The following is an 18,476-nucleotide window of genomic DNA, read 5'->3' on the forward strand; positions in this document are numbered from 1 at the left end:
CATCATGATATTCCAGCTCAATAGATTCTGGAAGGGGCTCTGCTATGTTCATGTATACACAGAGCCTTGCATATGATGTATATTTGACTCGCTTTGTTGCTTCTGCTATTTTGACAAAGCCCCCGATTGTTTTCCCAATCCCCTCAAGTATTTCAGGATCCCAAAATTCCACTGGCAATCCAAACAATCTAATCCAAATTGGAGCGGCTAGCATTTTTTCTTTCTCGGGGTTATATCGTTCTTCCCAGTATTTCATAAACAGACCCGCATTGTTCATAAAATACGGTCCTTCCTCAAAAACCCTATCCCTGTCCTCCAGATTTGCAAAGACAGCTGTAAAAAACCCTTTTGCCCCCAGCTTCAGATCTATATGTCCTTTTGGTCTCCACCTTTGCTAGATCCACCTATACAGTTCTTTCTCAGATGGCCAATACCCTATAAACTTGCAAATCAGTGCATGGTCCTTCATGTAGCAGTTGTATTCCTCAAGTTTGTTGCCGGGAATGACATATCTGGGTTGTTTTTGTGCCCTAGGAAGGCATTTCCCTCCCATCCTCTTTTGCCATAGGTTACCCATCACTGGTGCATAGTTTTCCTTCTGATTCCGCTGCATTCCGCTTGCACTGGTTTCACCTGCTACAACATTTTTGAAGGAGGGGATCTCTCCCCTCCCCAGCCGGTTTTCCATTTCCTGCTCAGCTCTAATATTTTAACGTTTAACCTTGTTTCTCTGTTCAGAAGCTTGTCCCTTAACTCGTGTTATTCTACGAGCTTACCTAGCTCGATCCGCCAGCCTAGCCTTTCTTCGAGTTCTGCTCCTTGATCCTCGTCTGCAGCTCTGCAACGCTGCGCCGTCAGCTTACCCTAGCATGCAAACCCTAGCGCTCCCGTCATCGACCTCCCTCCCATTTTTGACCATAGCCCAAGTCGGATATTTCAAAACCTTTCCTCAATTCCTTTTTTATGGATGAAATGTAGCTCTAATTATTCCTTGTCATCAAAATATCATCTACATATACCAAAATATATACAACTATTTTCCCAACTTTATTGACAAACGAAGTTGCATCATTAAGATCATAATGTTTGAAGTTGAGTTTCAGAAGATGCTCAATTAAATTTTCATACCAGGCTCGCAGTGCTTACTTGAAGCCATACAAGGATTTCACAAGTTTGCATACTTTATGTTCATGTCCCTTCACAACAAATCCTTCTGGCTGGGACATAAAAACATTTTCTTTCAGATCTCCATTCAAGAAAGCAGTTTCTACATCCATTTGATGGACTTTCCAACCGTTCTGAGTTGCTAAAGTAATGAGTGTCTGAATGGTAGCCCATTTTTCTATGGGGGAAAAGTCTCCTCATAATTGACCCCTTCCTTATGTGCAAAATGATTTTCCACAAGCCTGGCTTTGTGCTTGTCAAGTGAGCCATCAGCTTTATACTTGTTCTTGTAGACCCACTTGCAGCCAATTGGTTTGGCTCCCAGTGGAGGATCAACCAACTTCCAAGTGCCATTCTTTATGAAGGCATCATACTTCTTTTGCATCACTTCTTTCCATTCATCATGAGAAGTGGCTTCTTTGAAGGAAGTTGGTTCAAAATCTATAGACAAATTCAGTTCACAATCATAAGAAACATCCATATCAATAGGTGAATCAGAATCATCTACATCACCTCCATTTTGCCTGGTTGAATTTCTTGTTCCTATCTTTCCAACCTCATCAAGATGAACACTTTCAAGTGTCTTTGTCAGCCACTGTGGGGGACCTTTTTGAGATGGTCTAGGTTGCTCAGTTGACAGAGTTGGGACTAAATCAAGATTGAGTCTCCCAATTATGTCAATCACATCACTCAAAGTATCATCAATGGTTGGAGTTTCATGTGGGGGAGAGAGTGCTTCAAAAGAAGATTCCACATATTGATCTAGTATAGAAATCCCCCCTTCAAGATGTGGAATCTGATTATCAAATTCTTGAAATGATTTTTCATGTCCGAATCTATCCAAGCGATCAATTTTTCGCTCAATAACATTGTCATCTTTGGGATATTCAAGAAAGATTACATCTCTAGATACAACAAACCTTTTATTAACTTCATCACAAAGATTTTATGCTTTGGAGGTATTTGAATACCCCAAGAAGATACACTTACGACTCCTTGCACCAAGTTTGTTTCTATGTACCTTTGGTATCAAGGCATAATAGGTGGAACCAAAGGCCTTGAGATGCTTTACTGAAGGAATGTGGCCATAGCACATTTCATAAGGAGTCTTGTTTCTAGTAGCATTAGATGGACATCTATTCTTTAATTCTCGGGTTATGGTGCGTTCAGGCCACAACGGATAGTGAAAATATAATACAACAGTTATTAAAAAAATACCATAGGGACAGTATGACAGAGATCGCAGAGAGCAGTAGAGAATAGAGGGACAAAATATGGCAAAAAACTGATCCCATGAGTTACACAAAAGATAATTTTAGGAGTTGGCTCTGATACCATGTTAGGCGAGGAGGTAACTCCTCAAATGAATTATGTGTATTCATTAAGATTACTCATGGTTATATATATGAGGGAGTGACTCTTGGGCTTCACCTCCCGATGACTCTTCATTTTCCATTATTTACTATTTACATTATTTACAAGTGTTCACACAATCCCAATGATTAGGTGTCAACAAGTTCAATATTAATCTATGGATTATAATATTAATCTTAGGGCTTAATATTAATCCTTTTAGTTTAAAACCCCTTTGGTTTATATTATTAATCCCTTAGGTTTATTAATATTAGGGTTTATATTCCTAGGATTTAATATTAATCCTAAGTTTTAATGTTATTCCCTTGTATTTAAAATTCTTTGGGTTTTTAATATTAATCCCTTAGTGTTTTAATATTAATGCCTTGTGTTTATAATATCAATCCGTTGGGTTTATTTATCTAAGGGTTCATATTCCTAGGGTAGAATATTATGATAGGGTTTATATATTAATCCTAAGGTTTAATATAAATCCCTTAGGTTTATAATCCATTGGGTTTATAATATAAATTCTTAGGGTTTACAATATTAATCATATGGTTTATATTCCTAGGGTTTAATATCAAGCCTAGGGTTTACAATATTACTCCCTTGGGTTTAAAATTATTCCCTTAGGTTTATAATATTAATCCCTTGGGTTTAAAAATTATTCCCCTGGGTTTAAAAATTATTCCTCTTGGTTTATAATCCATTGAAATTATAATATTAATCCCTTATGTTTATAAATTCCTAGGGTTTACATTCTTAGGGTTTAATATTAAGCTTAGGGTTTACAATATTAATCCCTTGGGTTTATTAGTTTTAGAGTTTATATTCCTAGGGTTTAATATTATCCCCTTGGATTTAAAATCCCATGGGCTTAAAATTATTCCCTTAGGTTTATAATATTAATCCCTTGCGTTTAAAATTATTCCCCTCGGATTATAATCAATTGAGTTTATAATATTAATCCCTTAGGTTTATAAATTCGTTGGATTTATAATATGAATCTCTTGGGTTTATAATATTAATCCTAATGTTTATAATATTAATCTTATGGTTTACAGTCCTAGGATTTAATATTAATCGTAGGCTCTAATGTTATTCCATTGGATTTATAATCCCCTGGGTTTTTAATATTAATCCAATGGATTTATTAATCTCTTAGGTTTATAATATTGATCCTAGTGTCTCCAATATTAATCATAGGGTTTATATTCTAAGGGTTTAATATTAAGCCTATGGTTTATAATATTAATCCCTTTAGTTTATAGCCCCTTGGGTTTATAATATTAATCCCTTTGGTTTATTGATCCTAGTGTTTATGTTCCTTGGATTTAATATTAAACCTAAAGTTTAATGTTATGTCAACCATGGTCCAACATCGCATTGTGACAAATATTGTCAATACTAAAACCAACCTTGGTCAATCATGGTCAACCATGGTCCAATGTCACATTGTAACAATGATTCTTTCAATATGAAAATCAATCACGATCAACCATGGTCCAACATTGCATTGTGACAAATATTGTGTCAATATGAAAATCAATCATGGTCAACCATGCTTGTTTTAGGGTTTATAATATTTACCTTAAGGTTTATATACCTTGGGTTTATAATATCAATCCCTAGGGTTTATTAATATGAAGGTTCATATTCTTATGGTATAATATTATGATAGGGTTTATATATTAATCCTAAAGTTTAATATAAATCCCTTGGGTTTATAATTTGTAATATTAATCTCTTGGATTTATAACTTCTAATATTAGGGTTTATAATACTAATCCCTTGGGTTTATAATATTAATATGTTGATTTTATTAATCCCTTCAGTTTATAATGCTAATAATTAGTTGAGTTCATTAATCCCTTGGGTTTTTAATCCCTAGGGTTTATAATATTAATCCCTTGGGTTTCTAATATTAACAATTAGTTGGGGTTATTAATCCCTTGGGTTTATAATGTTAATCCCTTGGGTTTATTGATCGCTTGTGTTCATAATCCCCAAAGTTTATAATATCAATCCTTGTGTTTATTATTCCCTTAGGCTTTTAATATTAATCCATTGGGTTTTAAATATGTTTGGTTTTTAATATGAATAATCCCTTGAGTTTATTAATCCCTTTGTTTTATAATATTCATCCTTGGGTTTATAGTATCAATCCATTTGGTTTATAATATTTATCCCTTTTACGAACAATAATTATAGTAATTATTGATAATAAATATTTAATAATTAATAATTATTAATAATTGATATTTTTAATTTTAGGATTATTCCTTTTTAATATCAATATTTATATTATTTTTTATTTTTTATTTTTAATTATAAATATTTATATTTAGGTGATTAATACCAATGTCATATTATCGCATTTATAAAATTAATTCTTTCGGTTTATAATAGTAGGGTTTATAATACTAATCTTGGATCTGACACTAGGGTTTATAATCTTGGGTCTATAATATTAATTCCTTGAGTTTATTTCCCCTTGGGTTTATAATATTAATCCTTTGAGTTTATAATATTGGGGTTTTTAATATTGGATTTATAATATCGCATCTAGTGTAAGGGTTTCAAATGTTGGATTTTTAATACTAGGGTTTATAATATTGAATTTTATAATTTTAGGGTTTATAATATTAATATTAATATTAATCCTTTAGGTTTATTAATCTATTGGATTTACTAATCCTAAAGGTTTATAATATTTATCCCTTGGGTTTATAATATTAACCCATTGGGTCTATTATTCCCAAGGGTTTATTTTTTATTAATCTTAAGGTTTAATATTCTCTTAAGGCTTATAATCATAGGGTTTATATATTAGTCCCTTGGATTTCAAATATTAATCCCTTAGGTTTATAATCTTAAGGTTTATAATTGTAGGGTTTATAATATTAATCCTAGGGTTTTTAATCTCTTGGATTTATAATATTAATGCTAAAGTTTATAATGATTTGTGCTTACAATATAAATCTTAGGGTTTAATATTGTTCCCTTGGGTTTGTTAGAAATATTTAGGAAAATTAATTTTCACGGAGGGGCAGAGAGTTATGATTTTCCCGAAGCTACTTTCGCGCACCGCAGAGCTAATTTCGTGTAGCTACCTTCGCGCACCGTGGAGCTATTTCACAGACTTGGATTTCGCAGACCTGGAGTTCGTGGAGCTATTACACAGACTCAAAGATAAACAAGATAAGGTTGGAGCAACACAATAAAAACTTAGTATTGAATTCTAAAACATGAAAATACATTCATATGAGGTTGCGGCTCATTCACCAAGTAAAAACAAAAATTTCATGCGAAATAACAGACAGTAAAATACAGTAACTGTTGTTTTCACGCGCCCACCAAAATTTGCTCCACCATTTTCTCCTCAGAGACTTGCACTCTTTTTTTTTCCAACTCTCTTACTCTCTAACCTGTCAAAATGAATTTTTACATTCATATTTAACTCAACATACAATTTTACATTTAATTCATGACAGAGCGAAATTAATATGATGTTGTTGTTGAGTGTGATCAGAATCGCATAGGTGTTTCTGGAGTGTGGGCAATAGTCTCTGAATGAATGCTTGCCCATATCTATTTACCAAAGTACATTGACTGCTTTAAATTCCTTGTTGAGTTTCAGAATGGTTCACGTCTGGCTTCAGTCGTTCCATCTTCAAACAAAAACGCAACCTGCAAAAATACGTCTGACAAGTATGGTTGTTGTCAGGTTGTTTATTGCGGTGGTTGGGATTATTATTTCCAACACTTCGCCTTAATCACAATTGCGCCATTGACAATTCCCAAACAGTTTCTAAGATAAACAAAACTTTCACATGCCAATGGCTTTGTGAAGATGTCAGCAAATTGTTCTTGTGACCTGCAGTGCTGCAACACAATTTCATCATTGTTAATCAACTCTCTAATAAAATTATATTTAGCATCAATATGCTTGGTCCTCTTGTGGAAGACAGAATTCTTTGACAATGCAATTGCTGAGGTGTTGTCGCAGAAAATAGTTGTCACTCCCTCTTGGTCATGACGAAGATCCCTCAACATCCTTCTCATCCAAACTGCCTCACATGCTGTTGTTGTTGCTGCGACATATTCAGCTTCTACTGTTGACAGTGACACTATTGGTTGCTTCTTGGAGGCCCATGAAATGGCTCCAGAACCCAAATGAAAAACATATCCTAACATGCTCTTTCTGTCATCGACATTGCCTGCCCAATCACTGTCAGTGTAACCAACCAGCCTAAAATCACTTGTTGTTGTGTACAAAATGCCATACTGTTTTGCCCATTGACATACCTCAGAATCCTTTTCGTTGCTTGCCAATGTGTCTCCTTGGGTGTCTCCATGAACCTTGACACCAAACTTACTGCATACATTATATCTGGTCTAGTGGCGGTCAAATACATCAAGCTGCCTATCATGCTTTTGTATAATGTCGGATTGACATTGCTACTGGAATCTTCTTTGCTCAACTTCAACCCTATGACAGTTGGAGTTGGTGTGAAATTGTTGTTCTACATTTTAAACCTCTCCAAAATGTCTGCCACATACTTCGCTTGAGAGATAAAAATGCCATTTTCCATTTGCTTCACTTCTATGCCCAAAAAATATCTTAACAACCCCAAGTCAGTCATTTCAAATTCACTCTTCATGACTTGTTTGAAATCAATGATGAGGAAATCATCACTACCTGTAAAAATAAAATCATCTACATATAAGACGATAATGAGAATCTTACCTTCGCTCTCTTTGATGTAGAGAGTAGGCTCACCGTCACATTTGTCGAAACCATTGTCCAACAAGTAGGCATCTATCCTACTGTACCATGCGTGTGGTGCTTGCTTCAATCCATAAAGAGCTTTCCTCAACCGATACACTTTGTCTTCTTGGCCTTCAACCTCATAACTAGGCGGTTGTGCGACATACACTTCCTCTTTCAGCACTCCATTCAAGAACGTTGATTTTACGTCCATCTGATACATTGTCCATTTATGTTGCGCGACAATTGCCACAACTGTGCGCACTGTCTCCATCCACACGACTGGCGCGAACGTCTCCGCATAATCTCTTCCATGCTGCTGCTTGTATCCTTTGACAACTAGTCTTTCTTTGTGCCTTTCAATCTTTCCCTCAATGTTGCTTTTGGTCTTATAGACCCACTTCACTCCAATGACATGTTTTCCTTTCGAAAGGCTCACTAACTCCCATGTGTCATTCCTTTCTATTGCTTCTATTTCTTCCTCCATTGCCGCAACCCATTTTTCTTCTTTGACTGCATATTCAAAGTGGATTGGATCATCTACATGACAAAATAATGCAAATAAGGAATTTAGACCTGCGCTACTATCAACTTCATCATGCTCATAAATTTCATTTAAATTTCTGAATTTTGGTCTTCTTGTGCTTGTTGAAGATGGGCTTGACATGTCACTTGGTGTCGTGCTTCGCAGTGTTCTTGGAGAAGCACTTGCTTGGCTGCACGAAACTGTCCTATTATTTGTTGATGGCATTGCTTGTTGCCTGCTTTGTTGTGCTTGAATAGGAGTAGAGGGAGTCACTGTTGAGGAATTACTTGTTGCTGTTAATTCCTCTTTGTCCTCATGTGGTATACATGCTTTGACATTGACTGTCTTTTCTAAACTTCCATCCCATGCTTCCTCTTCTACGAACTGCACATCTCTGTTGATTATGACTTTCTTGGTTAATGGATTGTAGAGTTTGTATGCCTTGGACTCATCACTATATCCAACAAATATGCATTTCTCCCCCTTGTTGTCCAACTTCTTTCTCAACTCATCCGGGACATGTGCATAAGCCACACATCCAAAAATTCTAATGTGAGTGACACTATGCTTTCTTCCACTCCATGCTTCTTCAGGAACTATGTTCTGGACACTTCTGGTTGGACATCTATTCAAGATATACGCTACACAAGCGACAGATTCAGCCCAATAATCATTTGGCAAATGCTTTGCCTTCAACATACTCCTTGCCATTTCCATAATGGTCCTATTCTTTCTTTCTGCCACACCATTTTGTTGCAGTGTATATCTTGTTGTAAATTGCTTATGAATTCCATGCTCCCTACAAAAACGAAGGAAATCATTTGAGATGTATTCTCCACCTCTATCAGTCCTAAGTATTTTGATGTAATGTATGCTTTGCTTCTCAACAAGCGCCTTGTATTGTCGAAAGCATTCAAACACTTCACTTTTCTGTTTTAGGAGAAAGACCCATGTCTTTCTTGTGTAGTCATCTATGAAGGTCAATACATAGTGGCTGCCACCAATTGATGGTGTCTGCATTGGTCCAAATAAATTCGAGTGGACAATCTCCAAAGGTGCATTTTCCCTCACTGACTTTCCTGTTGGAAATGTCTCTCTATGTTGCTTGCCCAAGATACATCCTTCACATATGTTGTCTGGTTTTTCTATGAGTGGTAAACCCTTCACCATGCCTTTCCTATGCAGCAAATTCAAACCCCCAAAGTTGAGGTGTCCAAATCTCAAATGCCATAACCAGTTTTCATCTTTTACCTCTGCTTGAAAGTTTACTTGTATGACAACTGCCTCTTTTCGCACAGCTTCTTGTGAGTTCATTGAGAGTTGTGCTTGTGCACCTTCTTTTTGCAAATCTGATATTATTTTTAAGGGAAACATTCTATTGATTGTCATATGAACCTTTGCAATCAACTATCTGCTTGGAGGCCTATCCAAAATTGTGCATACATCATTCTTAAAGAAGACATTGTAGCCCTTTTGCATGAGTTGTCCAATGCTCATGAGATTATGTTTTAGACCGGGGACAAAGTAAACATCTGAGATGTATTTCTTCTCCCCCTTCTTTGTTAGGATATTAACTCTTCCTTTTCCCATGACAGATACTTTGCTATCAATCCCTAATGTCACTTCAGATTTCACACTTTCATCTAGATCAAAAAACATTTCTATGTTTCCTGACATGTGGTTGCTACACCCTGAATCTAGATACCATATATCACTCTGTTTTTTTTGTGCTACATTACAAGCTAAAAACATGCTATCATGGTTCTGATTTTCTCTTGTGAAATTTACACTTGGTTTGTTACTAATATCATATTGCTTCTTTTTACATTCATTTGCATAATGACCATACTTCTTACAGTAATGACATTGAACTTGAGATTTATCATACCTATGACCTTGTGCTTGATTTTGGCTTGGGCCTTGACTTGGATTTTGATTGCTGCCTCTTCCATTTGAGCTTGAAGGGCTGCTTCTTCCACCTCTGTGTGGGCTTCTTCCTCTTCCTCTAGCATATGATTTTCCTCTGCGTCATCCTTGACCAAATGATACTTGTGTCTTGAAGGAATGCTCCAATGAGGAGCTTGCTGCTCTATTCAATCTATGTTCATGAGAAATCAGTGATGCATTAAGCTCATCCACTGAGAACTGTGAGAGATCCTTTGTCTCTTCTATGGCCACAACAATGGCCTCAAACCTTGCTGGAAAACTTATCAAAAATTTCTCAACTATTCTTCTTTCCTCAAGTATCTCACCATGAGACCTGATTTGAGTAACCAACCCACTTATATGTGTAAAAAACAAGTCTATATTTTCAGACTCTTTCATACAAAGTGTTTCAAAATTTCTCCTTAACATTTGCAGCTTTGATGTCTTGACTTTTGTCATGCCTTGGTAGGCTGTCTGGAGGGTGTCCCATGCTTGCTTGGACTTCGTTGCTGTTGCAACCCTTGGGAAAATACTTTCATGAACTGCTTGGAAAATATAAAACAGGGCTTTTGAATCCTTCTTCCTGTTGTCCCTTAACACATATTTTTCTTGTTGAGATAAGGCATTGTATGTTGTTGCATCTGTTGGTTCTTGAAAACCATTCTCCACCAAATCCCAAATGTCTTAGAAGAAAACAGGACCTTCATTGTAATAGCCCAATAATCATAATTTTTGCCATTAAACTGAGTTATTTGAGGATTAGTCAAGCTTGTGCTTGATGTTGCCATTTCTGAGCATAAAAAAAAAACTTTCTACTTGTTGGTAAATATGCTAAAAACAGTCTGCCCTCAAAACAATTCTTACTGCTAGTAAAAACACTTGTTTTTACACTAACAATATTTAACCCCCTCTGATACCATGTTAGAAATACCATGTTAGAAATATTTAGGAAATTTAATTTTTGCAGAGGGGCAGAGAGTTATGATTTTCGCAAAGCTACTTTCGCACAGCTAACTTCGCGCACCGCGGAGATGATTTCACCCAGCTACCTTCGGGCACGTGGAGCTATTTCATAGATTTGGATTTCGCAGACGCTATTACACAGACTCAAAGATAAACAAGATAAGGTTGGAGCAACACAATAAAAACTTAGTATTGAATTCTAAAACATGAAAATACATTCATATGAGGTTGCAGCTCATTCACCAAGTAAAAACAAAATTTCACGCGAAATAACACATAGTAAAATACAGTAACTGTTGTTTTCACGTGCCCACCAAAATTTGTTCCACGATTTTCTCCTTACAGACTTGCACTCTTTTTTTCTTCAATTTTTTCAACTCTCTTACTCTCTAACCTGTCAAAATGAATTTACTCTCTAACTTGTCAAAATGAATTTTTACATTCATATTTAACTCAACATACAATTTTACATTTAATTCATGACATAGTGAAATTAATATGATGTCATTGTTGAGTGTGATCAGAATCAGGTGTTTCTGGAGTTTGGGCAATAGTCTCTGAATGAATGCTTGTCCATATATTGACTGCTTTAAATTCTTTGTTGCGTTTCAGAATGGCTCAAGTCTGGCTTCAGTCCTTCCATCTTCAAAGAGAGACGCACCCTGCAAAAATACGTCTCACAAGTATGGCTGCTGTTACGCTGTTTATTGCGGTGGTTGGGATTATTATTTCCAACAGGGTTTATAATATTAATCTGTTGAGTTTATAATATTATTGGACCTTCGGTTTATTAATCTCTATTAATATAATTAATATTATTAATATACTATATTATTTATATATGGGTCAATATTATTAACATTGTGATTATAATCTAAGTATATATAAAGAATATTGATAGTTATATTAATATGTTAATAAATGTATATTAATTATTAAGATAATGGTGAGAAATAAATAAGTACTATTAGTAATAATTGTATACTATTATTATATTATGTTAATTTTGTTATTGTTAAATGTATAAATGTTTATATATATATATAGATATATATATATATATACATTATTACTATTTATATAATTATTAATAAGTATGAATAGTCATTTTCTAATAAGCAAATTAACACTATACATCTAATAATTATTAATGTAATTGATAAATGTCTAAAAAACTATAAAATTACTTTTAATTGATTTTCCTAAAAACAATCTTTTTGCTCACTACTTCTGAGAATGCTTTTTAATTTATTCAAACTTCAAAAAGACGGCAAGGTTTAATTAATCTCTTGAGTGCGGTCTTTCTTTTTGAAAATGAGAATGCTTTTTCATTTATTCAAACTTCAAACAGGTGACAAGATTTAATTAATCTAAGTGAGGTCTTTCTTTTTGAAAATGAAAATGCTTTTTCACTTATTCAAACTTCAAACAAACGGAAAGATTTAATTAATGTGAGTGCGGTCTTTCTTTTTTAAAATGAGCAGCGGAGAAAATCTCGGAAATATTTTTGATAATGCAAGGACGGTCTTTTCTTTTTGAAAATGAAAATGCTTTTTCACTTATTCAAACTTCAAACAAACGGAAAGATTTAATTAATGTGAGTGCGGTCTTTCTTTTTTTAAATTAGCAGCGGATAAAATCTCGGAAAGATTTTTGACTCCCGTGGTGTATTATTGATAAGGAGTTGTCTATAATGCGACTTTTTGAGATTCCGGTGACGGAATCCGGCGGAAGAAATTGACATGAAATCATGATTTGTTGCAGTTAAAATGGTTTTTTAACTGCATATTCGGATTCAGCACCCTGAAAAACCCCTGGGACGGTTTCATTGTGCAGAAATTAGCTATCAAACTTGGATTCCAATAAATTACTGCCGGATTTTCACCGGAAAAAATCGCCGGAAAAGCTTTCAAAAAGTCGACTACTCCTTATTGATAATGCATTTTGATTAATTTTATTTTATTAGTGATATTCTTTCTTACTTTTGCGGAAACTGGGTATTTACCATCATTGTTTATAAGTCAGTGCCTACTTTATTCAAACTTCCACACAAAACTGGGTATTTACCATCATTGTTGATCCAAAAATTCGACGGACTGGACGATTTCGAGACAACTTTATTCCAAGTTCGAATTTCTATGAATTCTAAATTCAAAGTTACAAATGTATCTATGCGTCTATATAAACAATCACAATTTGGTTTTCTGAAGCATTGTCATTGTTGTGTTTCAGAGAAGGAAATGATGGATACCTGTTACGTCCCTTCTCTTTTCCGGTGCTGCCACCTACTCCTCTTTTATTCCATTCTCTTTCTCAATCCTCCTTTTGTCTTTTCCACACCCATCGCCCATTTCCCTCACCATCCTCCTCGTCTCACCAATGCTTCCGATCAACACGCTCTGCTTGCATTCAAGTCTGCAATCACATATGATCCCTCCCAGTCCTTAGCCACGTCTTGGATGCCAAACGTTTCGTTCTGCGAGTGGACGGGTATCATATGCAGCAGGCGCAGGCAGAGAGTCGTTTCCCTAAATGTTTCAAGCTTGGCATTACAAGGTACAATCTCTCCCCTTCTCGCCAATCTTTCCTTTCTTAGGATACTCGACCTTAGTAATAACAGTTTCCAGGGTCACATTTCCTATCAAATGGGAAACCTCTTTCGCTTAAAGATACTTCGCCTGTCTAAGAATGAACTCCAGGGTTCCATTCCGCCCACTCTAGCTAACTGCCACAATTTACGGAACTTGACTCTCAGCTATAACAATCTCACAGGGAACATTCCCCCACAACTATGTGTTCTCCCCAACCTAAGAACCATGTACTTAGGCGCTAACAATTTGACTGGTACAATCCCGGACTGCTTGGGAAACATATCCTCTTTGCAGTACTTAGAATTAGGTTACAACAACCTTCACGGCAGTGTCCCTTCCGAATTGGGTATGCTAAGCCAGCTCATCCTTCTTAATCTGGGTGACAACAGCTTTCACGGCAGTGTTCCTTCCGAATTGGGTATGCTAAGCCAGCTCCGCCTTTTTTATCTGGGTAAAAACCATCTGACGGGACGCATTCCGTCTTCGTTGTCTAACTGCACCAATCTTGAAGTATTGCAAATATCTTTTAACCGATTAGTTGGCCACATTCCGTCGGAATTGTGTAGCAAGAAGACCGCCCAGTTAAAGGAACTCTATTTGGGTGCTAATCAGCTGAGTGGCAGCGTTCCTTCATCCCTCTTCAATTGTACCAAGTTACAATTGATTGACTTAGCAGGGAACCAGCTGAGCGGAATAGTGCCTATGGAGTTGGGTAAATTGACACATCTCCGGCGGCTTTAGTTGGGCGGCAATTACCTTATTAGCGGCAACACCACGACATGCCCCATTCTTACTGCTCTTAGTAACTGTTCCGATCTACAAGATGTAGACTTATCTGAGAATAACTTCACTGGGCAATTGCCGTTTTCTATAGGCCACCTCTCTACAAAACTCTACTTCTTAGACTTGGGTTTGAACGAATTAGCTGGAGAAATACCTCCTGCTATTGGAAATTTAAGTAGCTTAATATTCCTTGGTTTATATGGTAATTCTTTTACCGGGTCAATCCCATCTTCAGTTGGTATGCTTCAGAAGTTGGAGAGGTTATATATGGATTCCAATAATTTACAAGGGAACATCCCAATGGAAATTGGGCAGCTAAAGGGTTTAGGTCTCTTATCTATTTTTGGAAATAATTTGTCTGGAAAAATCCCTGATTTTATGGCTAACCTCCAACAATTAAGATATTTAGATCTTAACCATAACCAGTTTTCAGGAAACATACCTGCAAGTTTAGGGAAATGTGTGAACTTACTACTGCTAGATCTATCATACAACAAGCTTAGTGGGCACATACCTGAAGAGCTTGCAGGCCTTGCAAATTTAGCCTTCTATTTCAACTTGTCAAACAATTTATTAAGTGGCCATGTACCTTTAGAACTAGGAAAGTTCAATAAGCTTCAAGCCATAGATATTTCTGCAAATCAAATAACTGGCTACATTCCAAGTAGCCTTGGAAGCTGCCAAGAAGTAGAATATCTGAATCTTTCTCATAACGCACTTGAAGGTCCAATTCCAGTGTCAATCAGTGAACTTCTAAGTCTTCAAGACCTAGATCTCTCCTCCAACAATTTGTCAGGGGGAATACCCGTATCACTAGCAAATCTCACATTGCTCCACCACTTGAATTTTTCTTTCAACAAGCTATCAGGAGAAGTCCCTAAAGGTGGAGTTTTCAAAAAGATTGGTGCCACAGCATTTATGGGAAATCTTGGTCTATGTGGACCTTGGGTAAATCTACCACCATGCTATGCTCATAAACATAAAAGTGTTTCGAATCTCAAAAGAGTTATCATACCTGTTGTTGTTGTAGCAATTGTTGTATTGTGTTTGTTTCTTGCAATCTTGTGGAGACAGAATTGCAGGAGAAATATTCAGAGAGAGATTGGTCCATCATTAAATGTGGGGCATCGAAGAATCTCCTATGCAGAGCTCGCCATTGCAACAAATGAATTTAGTGATGCAAACTTGTTAGGAATTGGTAGTTTTGGAAAAGTGTACAAAGGGATTTTGAATGATGGCACAATGGTTGCTGTCAAGCTTCTCAATCTACAAAATGAAGGGGCTCAAAAGAGTTTCGATAAAGAGTGCAAAGTTTTGGGTAGAGTTAGACACCGAAATTTGATTCGGGTCATAACTTGTTATTCAGATCTCCAAATCAAAGCTTTGATATTTCCATTAATGCCAAATGGAAGCTTAGAAAAGTGGTTATATCCCGATAATGGAGAACAAAGTGGTTTGAATTTGATTCAAAGGTTGAATATAGCAATAGATGTCGCCCAAGGCATGACATATCTCCATCACCATTGTTTTGTGCAAGTGATTCATTGTGATTTGAAACCCAACAATGTGTTGTTGGGTGAAGATATGACTGCATATTTAATAGACTTTGGCATTGCTACTCTATGTTTTGCAAATAATGAAGATGGGGATATCACTTCCACAAATGCACTCAAAGGATCTACAGGCTACATTCCTCCAGGTATTACTTAAACTACATACCATATTTTAATTAATCTTGTGATTTTTTTTTCTAAATCTTTATTAACCATTGTGAATTAAAAACCTTAAGATGATGATCTATGAATGCAGAATATGGAGTGGGTGGACAAGTCACAACAAATGGTGATGTTTATAGTTATGGAATAGTGCTATTGGAAATGCTCACTGGAAAGAAGCCCACCCACGACATGTTTGTAGAAGGAATGAACTTGCAAAAATGGGTGGGTAGCAGTTTTCCAAACCGACTAATGGATGTGGTGGACTTGGGTTTACTAAGGAGGACGGCTAGTTGTACTGAGGAAGATAATAATCTCAATTGTCTTAGTTCATTAATAAATGTGGGATTGCTTTGCACAAATGAATCTCCTGAAGGACGACCTACTATGATGGTCATTCTAGGCATGCTGCAAAACATCAGAGACACTTTTTTGAGCCCTGGTGCCATTCCCAAATTGCAATCAAATATAACACATTTATTGGGTAGTACAAGCACTACTCTCAACAACATTTGTGAAGGTCAAAGTTCTTCAACATCTTGATTGCTTGAAGAAATTAATGCTATGTAACAGATCTCAGATCTCATTTATGACATAGGAGGTATGGACTGTGAAGGAGATTTGGTTCTCCTTAATTGCCTGTGTGTGGTTTCAATGTTTTTCGCCACTATTATGGCAGGGACGAGGCCATGGACAGCCGTAGGGGCACCAGGACTGGTGTTGTAACTGAATCTTGTAAGCCTGAAATTTCAAAACTTCTCTTAGACAAACTTGTATTAAAAAAAAATTCACTTGCAAAAACCTGCTTGTCAGCTTAATATAAACCTGCACTTGCAAAAAGTTTTATTCCTTATCAAATGTGTAGTCTGTCCAACTGTAGGTTGTCAATATTTCTGGTCATTTCAAATTGGGTCGGTATACTTCTATTGAAGCTGTAGGTACAGTTGTAGAGACTGCTTTGTTGACTGAGATTTCAAACAAGGATCATAACATTATTGATGAACTTCATGTCATGGAAAATGAAGCATTTTAAAAAAACGCAGATTTATTCAGACAGCGAGTTTTAAATGAACATTCTGAACAAATGGAGTAGGAATTTAAAAACCCGCGACATGGGTTTTTTTGGCAGAGCGATCCCAATTGTCTTCATACCGGGCAGATTCGAAAAATTGCACACCATTTGAGGGATTTTGCTGGTTCTTCCAAGAGGCGATACAGAAGCCAAACGTAAAGTGATTTGGAAATGAAGCCAGAAAAAGATTTCGATGCTAAAAGGAAAACCTCATGGGAATAAGCATATTTTCGATCTCACCTTTATTTTCCACGGCAATGCATGCTACAGGTGACATATAAAAAAATTGCAGACTTTCTCCATTAAAATATGGGAGACCACCCATTTCATTTGCCAAGGCCGCGAATTGAACAGAGGCAGGGAATTTTATTTTTATATACTTCTAGTTCTCTGTCGAAAACCATCATGATCAACTCAAGGAGATGACAGTTGAGTGGGTGTTCCATTTCCTCTTCTAATCCTAAAATCTGCCAGAGTGTGTTTCTTCCGTAATACCATAAAATCCAGTTATATGTGTTATGTTTTGGACCCATATGCTCTCTCTGTTCGCGGATTCATGCGGCTCTTGCTGATCCAGCACTTTTTAAATCTATTCTGATGTTGGCTTCACTCCCTTCTCGTGAAGCGTTATATGTGTTATGCTGTTTGATCATCAGTGATATTATCTGATACAAGCTGTAATGATGTGGACTATATTTCTGCCGATTCTCATGTATTTTATCATGTATTTAGATTTTTATATTCCCTTATGTATTTTGATCATGTATTTAGATCTTTATATTCCCTTATGTATTTTGATCATGTATTTAGATCTTTGTATTCCCTTAATATAATCCATGACGATTTTCTCTCTGAAAAAAAAATCCAGACATCTTGGGACTGTGTTTGAAGCCAAAATTGTCTGCTCAACCATACTCTTTCAATGTTAATATTCAAGTCGGTCTTGCGGAATTTGGGCAATTGTTACATAAGATGCTACAGGTTGTAAAGCCTTCCTCGAACTATGATCACAATGCATGTACATTTTTTTTTGGGAGAGGATGAGGTTTCAAAGATGAAGATGTAACAAAAATGGTGATTGTTGTTAAATGTGAAGTCGAATTGAAATTTTCTGCGTCACTTTGCTGTGCTTACGCCGAAAGTTATGGCTGTTTGCAGCCGAACCTACTACACATAAATTTTACATCTAGCTAAGTCTTATTCTTATTCTTATCAGCTCTATGCTCATCTATAAAGCAAGCCATGTGCTCATCTAATGAAAAACTTATATTGTGTGTTCTCCATTCTTATTTGTGATCTCTGTCTTGTTCTCCATTTGTCTGTGCTCCTCTGCTGTGTCTCTCTGTGCTTCTACCTCTGATCTCATCAACTGGTATCAGAGCTAACATAATGGCTGTGAGGGATCGAACCCTGTCCACAAAACTTTCTGTCTGCTGGCTTCCACAGGGTAATTCCCGGTATTCTTCTAATTTCACCCACCTGTAAGGAACAGTTGACACCCCTCTTTCCAATTCAGGGAAGGGATGTACCTCTGGTCTCGGATGTCGCTGTCTACAAATTTGGTGTGATTCTGTCCTGGAAACTTTTCCATCACGGGGAACAAAAGCCT

At 36.3% G+C, this 18,476-nt stretch overlaps 1 protein-coding gene across 1 annotated transcript; it reads left to right on the forward strand.

The window, feature by feature from the left end:
* Positions 1–12,877: 12,877 nt before the first annotated feature.
* Positions 12,878–17,451, forward strand: LOC149174082 (uncharacterized). Its single transcript, XM_089420735.1, is given in 2 exon segments — positions 12,878–15,779; positions 15,890–17,451. Coding segments are annotated over 2 exon segments (3,351 nt in total). The 3' UTR covers positions 16,339–17,451.
* Positions 17,452–18,476: the final 1,025 nt, after the last annotated feature.

Source organism: Pinus tabuliformis, chromosome 4_1, assembly GCF_031772625.1.
Source record: "Pinus tabuliformis cultivar Carrire ecotype Pingquan chromosome 4_1, CPIR1, whole genome shotgun sequence".
Classification (NCBI taxonomy): Eukaryota; Viridiplantae; Streptophyta; class Pinopsida; order Pinales; family Pinaceae; genus Pinus; species Pinus tabuliformis.